At 38.8% G+C, this 12,957-nt stretch overlaps 2 protein-coding genes and 1 long non-coding RNA gene across 4 annotated transcripts; 1 reads left to right on the top strand and 2 right to left on the bottom strand.

Annotated features, from left to right (window-relative positions):
- Positions 1 to 1,227: 1,227 nt before the first annotated feature.
- Positions 1,228 to 2,500, top strand: LOC122756429. Its single transcript, XM_044005883.1, has 3 exons — positions 1,228 to 1,297; positions 1,367 to 1,873; positions 2,037 to 2,500. Exons 1-3 carry the CDS (start codon positions 1,228 to 1,230, stop codon positions 2,498 to 2,500), a joined length of 1,041 nt encoding a protein of 346 aa, XP_043861818.1.
- A 2,316-nt stretch (positions 2,501 to 4,816) lies between these two features.
- On the bottom strand, positions 4,817 to 5,899 carry LOC120445268 (mitochondrial import inner membrane translocase subunit TIM50-A). The gene is made up of 2 exons (XM_039625566.1): positions 5,753 to 5,899; positions 4,817 to 5,692 (listed from the first exon to the last, which is right to left on the bottom strand). The coding sequence occupies exons 1-2, from the start codon at positions 5,854 to 5,856 to the stop codon at positions 4,894 to 4,896; spliced, it is 903 nt and encodes a 300-aa protein (XP_039481500.1). The 5' UTR covers positions 5,857 to 5,899; the 3' UTR covers positions 4,817 to 4,893.
- Positions 5,900 to 9,862: 3,963 nt separating this feature from the next.
- LOC120445272 lies at positions 9,863 to 12,518 on the bottom strand. Of its 2 annotated transcripts, none has more exons than XR_005615735.2 (3): positions 12,464 to 12,512; positions 10,338 to 10,407; positions 9,863 to 10,216 (listed from the first exon to the last, which is right to left on the bottom strand). It is a non-coding gene; the product is annotated as an uncharacterized LOC120445272 (long non-coding RNA). The 2 variants fall into 2 exon arrangements; XR_005615734.1 differs by having other exon boundaries at positions 9,864 to 10,216; positions 12,460 to 12,518.
- Between the last annotated feature and the right edge of the window lie 439 nt (positions 12,519 to 12,957).

Here is a 12,957-nt window from a genome sequence, read left to right as displayed (position 1 = left end):
GGCCCATCTGTTTTCGACAAGCCAAGACGGTTTACAGGCGAAAAATTAAAAGCGGCACGCCGGGATTTCGATCTCTTACTCCAGCATGGAGTGATTCGCCCCTGCAACAGCCAAAGGGCCAGTCCTATTCATTTGGTCCCCAAGAAAAGCAACGAATGGCGCACTACTGGTGATTATCGCAAACTTAACGCTTCCACTATTCGAGATTGCTCCCCGATTCCCCATGGGGAAGACATTCTTCAACGTCTGCATGGGTGCTCGGTTTTCTCCACAATCGATTTGCTGCGTGCCTACCACCAGATCCCAGTCGCTCCAGGTGATATTTCGAAAACAGCCGTCACTACACCGATCGGCCTTTTCGAATTCGTCGGCATGCCACCCGGACTGCGCAATGCAGCGCAAACCTTCCAGCGCCACATGGTGGTTCATCGTGTTCTCCACAACGCATGAGGAGCATTTAAAGCACCTCTAGACAATCTTTGAGATTTTGCAGGGGAACCACCTTCAAATTAACCCTCAAAAGTGTCAATTTGGTAAAAGTAAGGTAATTTTTCCAAGTATACGCGAGCGGATTCAAGCCTTCTGTTGATCGCACTAAGCAGTCAACAGTTTTCCCAAGCCTCAAACTATCATGGAATTGCGCCGGTTTTTGGGAATGGTCAACTATTACCGACACCTCATCCCACATGCAGCTCAGGCTCATATCCCGCTCACAGACTACCTAAAAGGCGCAACCAAAAATGCTCGAAATAGCCTGGACCGGCCCCGCGGAGAATGCATTCCTGGCCTGCAAGCAAGGAATTTTACGTGCCGTGTGCTCTTCGTTCCTTTCCCCATCGGCTCACCTTGCCCTTAAAACGAACAACTAGTCGGCAACGTTTTGCGTCCCATCGGGAAGGCAGAGTAAGGCACGTATGATACTGCACGTATGATCGCGAGCTCCTGGCTATTATTGCTGGTATCATCCATTTCAAGCACATTCTAGAGGGTCGTCCATTCATCATCCAAACCGACCATAAACCACTACAATACGCTTTCAGGCAGAAAGCAAGCAAAGCATCGCCTCGACAACAATTAGATTTTATCTCCCAATTCTTAACGATTGTACCCGGGATTGTACACTATTCCCGGGGAAAACAACACAGTGACAGACAACCTCTCCTCCATAGCATACCGTCTAACATCAGTGCTCAAGCCATATTCGAGGCCCAAAAAACCGACGATGAAATGGCTGAGCTTCCTCGAACCACTTCTCTTGTTCTACAAGTTAGGAACATCGACAACCTAGACATCTGGTGTGCCATCTCGGATGGACGCTAACGGCCATATTTACCCAAAAGTCTAAGACGCCAAGCTTTTGATGCAGTACATGGATTGGCGCATCCCAGCGGCCGTACAACTGCAAAGTTACTTAAGCAGCGGTTTGTCTGGCCAGGAATTAACCGTGATGCCACCCTCTGGTCCCGACAATGCGTTCCTTGCAAGCGGGCCAAAATCCATCGCCCGGTGGACAAGATCGATGTTCCTGACAATCGTTTCGAGCACATTCACGGTGATCTGATTGAGTTTCACACTATCCGTAACTTACGCTACTGTCTTACCATCATCGACCGCTTCAGAAGATGGCCTGCAGCTATTCCACTATCCAACATCACCGCGAAGACTGTCGCGGCAGCTCTGAACACACAGTGGATCTGCATGTTTGGCTGCCCACTCACTATAACAATGGACCACGGAACTCAATTCGAATTCTCATTGTTTGCTGAGCTGGCTAAACTAATTGGAGCCGAAAGGATACGTACAACCACATATCACCCTCAGTCAAACGGCATCGTGGAGAGATGGCACCGTACCCTCAAGGCCGCCCTGATGTGTAAGTCTCACATAGCATGGCCGGATCTCCTGTCTACGGTTCTGTTGGGGCTGCGCTCGGCGTTTAGGGCGGACCTCCAGTCATCGCCGGCCGAAATCCATTTTGGCACCACTATTTGTATCCCCAACGAATTTTTTGAGTCGCATACTCCAACTGCCTTCAGCAAAGATCACCGAGCAACTACATCAACATAACAGGGCAGCCCGACCTACTCCTACACCGCATCACGCTACACCACCTGTTTTCATATGTAAGGACCTGAGAACTTGTACGCACATCTTTAAGCGAGTGGCATCTGTTAAAAAACCACTCGAACCGCATATCACGGGACCTCATCGGGTAATACGCCGGGTTAATGACCAGTTCTACATCATCAGCATTCATGGACAAGAGAAGGCCATATCAGTCGACCTCCTCAAGCCTGCCTTCATATCTGAAGCTGACGCTTGCGAAGACCACCACGAGGATCCACCGCCTGACCAACCGATTTCGCAGTCACTTACGCCACCGAGCCCTGCATCTGCAGCTCCAGAATTTATACCGTTACCTTCACCACATGGCGAAGTCACTGGAGGGGGAGTAGATGTGGCGCCCAGACTAAAGCCCAGTCTGGCAACACGGCGTTAAGAAGTACTAACGCCAAGACCTTTCCTGGAAGACGATAGCTTCTGATATCGTCAGACTGGCCACTCTGGACTTCAACTCGGCCGCGCAACAAGCTTACGGCATCAAATCAACAATATATTGTATTCCTTAATAAAATAAAGCAGTAACTACATAAGTTACTATATGTCCATCGACTCACGCCTTTATTTATTTTTGTAGAAGCTTCTTTGGGCGTTAAAAGTTCACTATTTTTCTTCATTTTCCATTGAATAGTTAAAGACTAAGTTCCGAATTTAACAAATCAACTATAAACTTGTGGAAGAGAGTGATTTTCTGCATTCTGACAACGAATAATAAATAAAAAAGTCACTTAACCGTAAATCTGCAGTTATATTTACTGATAAAAAAGTAAGAAGAACATAAATATGAGCGAATAACGGATAATGCAAAACTGAGTACAAGCCGCTTGTTTTGTATACTTTATATGGTACGAACCACTTCCCCCAGTTACATACTTTTCAACGAACCCTAGTATACCCTTTATCTCTACGAGGAACGGTTACAAATATCAACGAGGAGCAGAGACGGAGTTTATACAAGAGTTTAAAGGAGTTTTTGCGGAACAGGTTTCACTTTCAGATAATGCTGATTTGTCCCATTTAAATTAATCACAGAACGTCGAGGTCAGGGGTTTGATTGAAAACAAGAGAGAACGCCATAGTCGAGTTCCTCGTCTATCTGATACCCGTTACTAAGCTAGTGCGGAGTCTTCAACACTTACAGTTTTTGACGGCTTGTGGGCGTTAGAGTGGGCATGGCAAATGTTTATTTGGCAAAAAAATAGAAATTTGCAAGACTATGAAAAAATATCAAAACAATTTTTAGAAGTGTGGGCGTGCAAGTTTTTCTTGGTTTGTGGGCGTTAGAGTGGGCGTGGCAAAAATATTTTTGGCAAATCGAGAGAAATTTGCAAAACTAATAAAACTTTAAAAAAATATCAAAACATTTGCCAAAAGTGCGGGCGTGGCAGTTTTTGGCGGTTTGTGAGCGTTAGAGTGGGCGTGGCAAAATGAATCGACAAACTTGCGCTGCGCCTATGTGAGTCTCAACTTTTTAGCTTATATAGTTTCTGAGATCTCGACGTTCACAGACGGACGGACAGACGGCAAAAAGTTTTTTTGCAAATCGATAGAAATTTACAAGACCAATACAAAAACAAGAGAGAACGCTATAGTCGAGTTCCCCGACTATATGATACCCGTTACTCAGCTAGTGTAAGTGCGAAGGACAGTTTTTGGAGGTTTGTGGGCGTTAGAGTGGGCGTGGCCAAAAGTTTTTTGGCAAATAGATAGAAATTTACAAGACTAATACAAAACTGAAAAAATATCAAAACATTTTTCAAAAGTGTGGGCGTGGCAGCTTTGGGCGGTTTGTGGGCGTTAGAGTGGGCGTGGCCAAAAGTTTTTTGGCAAATAGATAGAAATTTACAACACCAATACAAAAATGAAAAAATATCAAAACATTTTTCAAAAGTGTGGGCGTGGCAGCTTTGGGCGGTTTGTGGGCGTTAGAGTGGGCGTGGCAAAAAGTTTTTTTGTAAATGGATAGAAATTTACAAGACCAATACAAAAATGAAAAAATATTAAAACATTTTTCAAAAATGTGGGCGTGGCAGTTTTGGGCGGTTTGTGGGCGTAAGAGTGGGCGTGGCAACCTGAATCGACAAACTTGCGCTGCGTCTATGTCCCTGGAGTCTGTATACTTAATCTCAAATTTCTAGCTTTTGTACTTCCTGAGATCTCGACGTTCATACGGACAGACGGACAGACGGACAGACGGACAGACAGACGGACGGACAGACGGACATGGCCAGATCGACTCGGCTACTGATCCTGATCAAGAATATATATACTTTATATGGTCGGAAACGCTTCCTTCTGCCTGTTACATACTTTTCAACGAATCTAGTATACCCTTTTACTCTACGAGTAACGGGTATAATGAAAAAATATCAAATCATTTTTCAAAAGTGTGGGCGTGGCAGCTTTGAGCGGTTTGTGGGCGTTAGAGTGGGCGTGGCAACATGAATCGACAAACTTGCGCTGCGTCTATGTCTCTGGAGTCTATGCTGAATTTTAACTTTCTAGCTTTTATAGTTTCTGAGATCTTGACGTTCATACGAACAGACAGACATGGACAGATCGACTCGGCTATTGATCCGGATCAAGAATATATATACTTCATATGGTCGGAAACGCTTCCTTCTGCCTGTTTCAACGAATCTAGTATACCCTTTTATACATATCGCTACACCGGAACCGTTCATTCTTGTTATTGTTTTAGGGTATATGTACATAAACGAAAATTTATTTGATTGAAGACCCTCAATGGGAGCGTCACAATAAAGTCAAGGTCTACTGACGTTCACAAGCTGGTAAATTCTGAATGTTTCCCTGATTCTGCTCCTGCAATTGTCGTTGGTTGTCCTTGAACTGCTCAATGGGGTCCTCAAACTGTCGATAGTATCGCAGCACCTCCCTTACATCAGCTACTTGGTGGTCGGCCACCAACTGCAGAAAAGCCGTGAGATCGAAGAGCTGAACATCATCATCGTTCCCCAGCCACTTTGTGAGCACCAAGCTATTATCAGGATGCAGTGGAGTGGTATACGGATCACAATCAATAACTATTACACGACTTAAGTCCCTGTTAAGATATTCGAGGTTCTTGGTATGCTGTCCCTCTACCAAGTCCGTAGCCCCTCTTACTAGCCGATAACTTATGTAGCCATAGGGATCCAAAGCATCTAGGAGGGGAAATGCAGTCATACCCTGCTCTGAAGTATATATGATAATTTCAAAATTTCGGCTGCACTGCTGCAGAAAGTTCTCCACACCCGGCCGCTTTTTAAACCGCCACCCAGTCTGATAAGTCCAATCTGGATGCACCAGGACGTCTTTGATTTCCAGGACCAGTGAATAGGGAGATTGTATATACGGCGGTGGAACAACGTTTGGCAACAACTTTGTCATCTGGGGTTCTTCCATCATTTTTTCATAATACTTAAGTGTATGCCACATTCTCATTAGGTACTGGCGGAACCAGGGAAGCCGGCTGAATTCATCATCTATAGGACCCCGGTCGTCTTCCTCGGGCTTACCCAGTCTGTAGATGGTCCAAATAGCTGTACTGAAAAGACTTCCCAGTACAATACTGTAGGCATACAAATTCTTGATTCTTCTCAACATTGGTGGTGAATAAGTTTTGTCGCACCTATGTATTCTTTTTCTAGATGCATTTAGGCATATTTTCTCGCTTGGACTCAGAAAACCGGTGTTCTTTTTCCCGATGTAGCCAAACCATAAAATTTTATTCATTTCAGCGTGACGTTATTTTTATTTTGTTGATTTAAAACACTAAGCCAAGAGAAATATGAGCGTTTACGTAGCTTAATTAATATTAATCACGAATCCGGAAATAGAAGGATTTATTGCTCAATAGGCGTCGTTGCAACAGAGGATCCATATGTTTTCAGCGGTTTCTATTTATTTAATGTATTTTTAAGTTATTATATGATATATATTTTAAAAGAGCAACCGCTTAATACGCAGCAAACTTGTATCGGCAATCCGAAGCTTATATAACCTTGCCATAATTCTATATTTACAACAAGACTGGTAAAATTTGAAAATTTTGAGAGAGGGTTTATGTGACAATTTTACCTGTTAGCCCGATTAATGCATCTCTGCTTTATGTTTTTAAAAACCGACCAGGAATAACACAAACTACTTATATCCTTTTCTGCATCTATGCGATTTATTCGTCACTTCTTTTTTTCCTCGTCAAGGGGTCTTTTGGTTTGATTTACCAAATATCAATAGCTCTCATATCCCTTTTGAATATATAAATCCATTAATGTAAGCCCATGTAAATAGGTGGACGTATTCGTAAATCGGAAAGTAAGCAGACCAAGTGGACGCAGCTAATCAGATAGTTGATTTGTCATAAACAATCAAAATCCATTTTAAATTTTATATGCAATTACGGAAGAACCAAATAAGGGTGACGAGAAAGAGAGAGCGACAGAAGTCGCCAGATGCCGACGTAGTCAACACCTCGTAATGTGCGATGGTCGCTGGAAGAGTGGGCTAGTTTATTGGCTGGACCCTTTTCGCATTCCACTCGTACTTGTTAGCCAATCTGCCACGTCCCACGTTTCTGCCCATTTACTTAGACCTGTGCCTGTGTATCGTTGATATGATAATTGGCATGAGGCAATAATCCACTTGGAAACGTTGGCAACCGTTTGTATTGCAATCACTGTCACGCCGTCTACGTCTGCTGTGCTCTTGTCCTGCTATCCAGTGTCCTGGCACCATAAAGTATAATTTTCTCAACCGTGTTCCCGTTGTCTATTGGACTCCTGGTGTTCCTGCTGGTCGTTTCGTCTCTTTCTCTTTTGAATGGGCGACATATTAAATAACAATGAACTGCAATTGCCCAACGAGCATCGTAATTCGTCTGTAATGCGTGCAGACGCACAGATTTTAAGTAGTTAGCAGGCACATGTCCTTAAAGAACTACAGTTTCACTTCCATTGCCATTTCCTCATATTTTGCTGGTAGCTCCTTTTTCTGCCGCCTGCAATACCCCTTTCTTTGTTTGCTTCCATGTGCTCTACTGGCTTTTGTCCTTTGCATTTCGTAGCTTAGCTCGTTAAGCAGTTAAACTTAATCACTTTTCAAAATTGGTTCGGTCTGCTAGAGCATTTAAATCGGTTCTGGAGTTTATGTGAAAATGAGTGCGATTTAAATTCAATGTTTTGAAAATGACAACCTATGTTAATGATGTCTAATAGTAGGGATTACGTTTAGCAATCAGTAGAGGCATAAACAAATGAGAATACTTGTTTGCTTAAGAACAAATCTTTTGAGTGTTATTATAATAAATAAAAACAGTTTTTGAACATTTTATTATCACAATCCCTAGTGTGAAGCCGCGGTTTTTTTATTTTCTTTCTTTTCCCCGCACCTATGTAAATTTCTGGGTAACAGGGATCTAATATTTGAGAAACTCGACTTAGGCATCTCTCTTGTTCAATATTGTTTTTCAGAAATTTAACTACACATCGCTGTGCTCTATTAAACTTTTTATGCCCGTGCAAAGGGGCTTACTGAAAAGCCCACAAGCCACCAAGAACGGTCATTGTTGAAATTTCTCCTTCATATCAAACCAGAGAGAATGCTCTTCCACATAGAGTTCCAGATCGACTCCGGCTATTGATCCTGATCAAGTAGTCAAAAACACTTCCTTCTGGCTCTTTAACCAAAGTTTCTGTGTAATAAAAAATAAAATTAATGCTTCTATTTTTCTTTAGAGGATAACACATTTTTTTTTGCCAAGAAAAAACTTCTGTAACTTTAAATACTGATGCTGCCTGCGGTTTGCACTACGTCTGCCTTGCTTTACGTCTGGGCTTAATCATGGGGCAGTCCACACTTGTTTGTTCCCGGGCGTGGAAAAAGTGTGTTTTTAATTTAAATTATATATGTATTTATAACTCACAGTTCCTGTTACAACATTCCGGACTTTCAGAAGCTATTGGAAATCCAAACAAAAAACGATGACACCATACAAAAAACTTCTGCGTATTAGTCAGAGGCCTAGACAATTGCAAAATTGTCTCTAGAGATTCGCAACCTGGTGGCTAATCCGAGTGCGGAATCCTTCCCTTCTCCCACTTTTCTCGGATTCAACTACTATCCCACATTTAACCCACAAATATCGTGATGGGCGGGTTCTGGGCCCTAGCTCGTTTAGTCGATCAAAAGTTACGAGCTCATCTTAGATTGAACATTAAATGGACACTAAAATATTTTCCTTCTGCACGCAGGTCTTCGAAAAAGTCCGAAACAGGGATGAAACCAACGAAATAAATGTCATGAAACAACACATTGACAGGCACATAAGAACGCTGGTTTTATGGTCCACAGATATGACCAAAATATATGATTACCATGTGTCCGGCAACATGCAAGCTCGTAAATAGGCATTTTCCCTGCTTTAGTTCTCATGAGCACATGCTCAACCCCCAACTGCCACTTCCTACTATTTCCGTAGTCTTTTTGAATTGTATTTTTGTCACTGCTGATTTTTGTTGCTCCGTCCTTGGTAATTTAGCAAGTGATCCAGGTGGGACTTCGAAGGACAGTTACAGCCCCTGGGGCAATAGTAAACATCAAAATAAAATGAAACTTATGCGAGATATTCGGGATTTGGAGTCATAAGATTTTTATGCTACCCATAGTTGCCTGCATTTCTAATGATGGGTTTTACATATTAATAAAACCCACAGAGTGACTTAGATTTCCCAATTCGTTGAATTTTATCGTGGCTGGCATATTTTCGTTTTCGGAGTTCTGTCGTTTTATAATAAAAGGTATACAAGAAATTTTAATACCTAGCACGGAACACTCAATAAAATTATATTAAGATGTTAAAAAGTAAAGAGTAAAAGCGCCTAAAATACTAATGCGTTTATATGGTTTTCATTGAAAACATGTTTGAATTTTTGTTTTTTGTTTATTTATCCATCGAATATATATTTATTTATTTATCCTTGAATACTATAACTCATTTTTTTAGAAGATTACTGAATATAAACATCTGAAGATTACAAAAAAAAAGTTGACCGCAGCGTTTTAATTTACATAATTTACATTGTTAAAAAATGCAACAAATTTGACATATATATGTTTAGATTTGAAATTGCGATGCGAGGAAAGAATGATTGTATCACGCGACAAGGATTTACACAATTTTACCGATGACCTAGACGAGCTTGCGTCCAAAACTTTTCTTAGGTTAGTTTCGACATTTACGCACTCGCAGTCCTGAGTATATAGTGATTTCTTCTATCTTATTCAGGCATTACGTGACCTGATTACGTTAGTTCCGGGCGATTGAAGGGGCTATGGGAATCGTGGGTTAATAGTTTGGCATCAGTGACCACCAATGATGGCAGGTTAGCTAGGATGTACAGGGCTTTTTTTTCTTCGCATTCTCTTCACATTATAAAAATGTGATACAATTATGTACGTTTTTTAAACCAAATTCTAACAAAGGTTTAGTAAGCAATATTTTATGACATTTTCAAGAATTTTTCAGGGTTTTGTATGGCTATAGCTTTTATATTTCTATCTACAAAAGTCGAATGGATTTAGGATATTGTAGACTTTGCAAAAATCTGTCCTTATAAAATCATATATATATATATATATATATATCTAAAATCATCATATATATTTAAGATACATTTTATTTTATTAAAACCTTAATTATAATATTTTGAAATTTAACTAGTATATTTTTTTAAAACTTTATTATCCATTGAAAGTGACTCCTTTTTGTTGTTGTCTAATAAAGTCCGGAATTCAGTCATTTCTGGGAAAGATTTTTTGCAAAAATCCGTCAACACCGATAATCAGACCTTTTTGTAAAGCTGATTCGTTGTGGTTTGTATTCAGTTGGTTAGCGGAAACTTGCGACTTGATGAGAATTGTATTCGCTGCAGGATTTTATGACTTTACCAGGGGAAATAATGTCCCCTTTGGCCTAGAAGGTAATCTAAATGATTTTGCATTATTTTTCCATTTCAGTCCATTGTTTTCGACGGTAGCCGGCCATAAAAAGTCGATGCATGCGAAAGCAGTCACCGATTCAGTCAGAGTTCGATTTCTTAGCCGGTTACAGTTGGTTTATTTGTTTATTCATCGAAGTGGGCGAATCGTAAAAATTATGTTGATGAGTCATCAGTAAATGACATTTATTTTATTGCCAGTCAAGCGACCTTTCTCACCTTATGTGGGCGCACATCTCCGATTATTACCCAGCCGTGTAGATGATTACAATTCCACTTGATATCTGGACTAAGAATGAGATGCTATTTGTATTATTAATGACGAGGCGCACCAGGGGAATGTGCAAAGGGAAATTTAATAAAAATAAAAATAATAATAATAATATAATAATAATATAATAATAATAATAATAATATAATAATAATAATAATAATAATAATAATAATAATAATAATAATAATAATAATAAAATAATAATAATAATAATAAATAATAATAATAATAATAATAATAATAATATAATAATAATAATAATAATAATAAATAATAATAATAAAATAATAATAATAATAATATAATAATAATAATAATAATAATAATAATAATAATAATAATAATAATAATAATAATAAATAATAATAATAATAATAATAATAATAATAATAATAATAATAATAATAATAATAATAATAATAATAATAATAATAATAATAATAATAATAATAATAATAATAATAAAATAATAATAATAATAATATAATAATAATAATAATAATAATAATAAATAATAATAATAATAATAATAATAATAAAAATAATAATAATAATAATAAATAATAATAATAATAATAATAATAATAATAATAAATAATAATAATAATAACGCCCACAAATAGCCCAAAGCTCCCACGCCCTCACCTTTGTAAAATGTTTAGATATTTTTTCAATTTTTTTATTAGGAATGTAAATTTCCATCGACTTGCACGATTTTTGCCACGCCCACTATAACGCCTACAAACCGCAAAAAACTGTCAGTTTTGAAGAGCCCCCTTCGCACTTTCACTAGCTGATTAACGGGTATCAGATAGTCGGGGAACTCGACTATAGTGTTCTCTTTTGTTTAGATTTGGGCCCTTTGCTAGGTCATCACTTGTTCGGCTGCTTAAACTAGCGCACTTAGTGTGCACCATTTTATCACATAGCCGCACGAGCGCAGTCAGCTCACTTAGAACTTTGTGTGGAACTTAATTTTGTGTGGGAGAGCGGATGGACAGTGCGGTTAATGTTCACACAAAAACTACACCAAAGAGCACTGCCGGCAAGCGCACGAAAGAGAGAATAAAGAAAACACAAAGTCATAAAAGGTAAAGATTTAATATTATAAACAAATTTATTAAAATCCGCCGCTGGTTTTGAAAAACGCAAAATAAATTCGGGGCGCAGAAAAAAAATACGACCGTTCGCTTTGAAGCTAGGTGAGAAATATATATATTCTGATAGTCGGGGAACTCGACTATAACGTTTTCTCTTGTTTATCTTTGAACCAAACAAATATATTGATTTCATTATAGCCACAGTGCAGTAATGATGATGTACTTTATGTACTTATGTACTTTAAAAAAAAAGTGCAAAAGATTTCGGTTACATTTTTCTCTTAAAAGGAAAATGTCTACATTTATTCGACTTTCGAGGGTCAGCAAGGGTGTAACGTTCCTAAAAATGCTGTGCTATGGTCTAATCCAGTCGACAAATTAAATAATACTGCCATTACATTAATATATTACACTCCCGACCAAATTTATTTATTTATTGCACACACGCAGGTACACCCATTTTTAATTTTATCGTTAAACCTTTCGCAGCATGCGCAATCAAATAATAAAACGAATGTTTTGCTGCACTCATTTGTTTATTTACGCACAATAAGATAGGCACGCATTAATTGTAAGAGACATTCGTACAGATAAGTAGGGGAATTTCAAAATTACTTTGGCATATCAACAGAAGTTATCAATAAAATAATAAGAAAATAAAAATGTCTTAGAACTGTTTAAAACTGTGCTCTTTACTGTATTGGTAGCTTTGTGGGTGTTAAAGTGGGGGTGGCCAATGTGTTCTTAGGATAACTATTAAAATTGGCTAGATAAATTATTAAAAAAAAATTTTAATTTTAAGATGTGTGGGCGTGGCAACGATCCAAGCCTGCGTTGCGTCTACGTCTCTAAAATCTGCATGCGTAGTCTAAACTTTTTAGTTTTCATACGGACGGACGGATAGGGCTAAGTCGACTGGGTTAATGAAACTGATCAAAAATGTATAAACTTTACTTCAATTACTTACATACTTTTCAAAGGGTCTTGTATACTCTTTTACTCAACAAGTTATGTTTAAATTTAATGGGGACGTAAACATCGAATAGCAGCGGGCCAGGCTTTTATCCCGATTCGATACGGAGACGACCCACAGTGGCGCATTAGATACAAATGCTATACTAAAATTAAATTTTTGATGACAACGGATTTGCGTGGGATATCGCATTCGACAGGCAATAGTTCAAAAGGGTTGAATCCAAAAAATGAAATCAAATCAGTTTAGTATTTTAGAAGTTACATGTGTTCAAAGTTGAACCTTTTTTGGGTTGCAAAAAAAGCAGGTTTTTTTCTAGAAAATTCTGACTTTGCGGTCGATTTTTAGGGTAAAATATGTAACTGACCGGCTTGGTTATGGTCTCTATGGAAAGGGTCATCAAATCTCGGTGAAACAAAGGTAGAATAAATGTGTAATATTCTTTGCAAGTGCAGGAATACCTGTTTTTCCGAAGTACTAATTTTCACATAT

This window comes from Drosophila santomea, chromosome 2R (genome assembly GCF_016746245.2).
Source record: "Drosophila santomea strain STO CAGO 1482 chromosome 2R, Prin_Dsan_1.1, whole genome shotgun sequence".
NCBI lineage: Eukaryota > Metazoa > Arthropoda > Insecta > Diptera > Drosophilidae > Drosophila > Drosophila santomea.
This window is presented reverse-complemented; position numbering and strand designations above follow the sequence as displayed.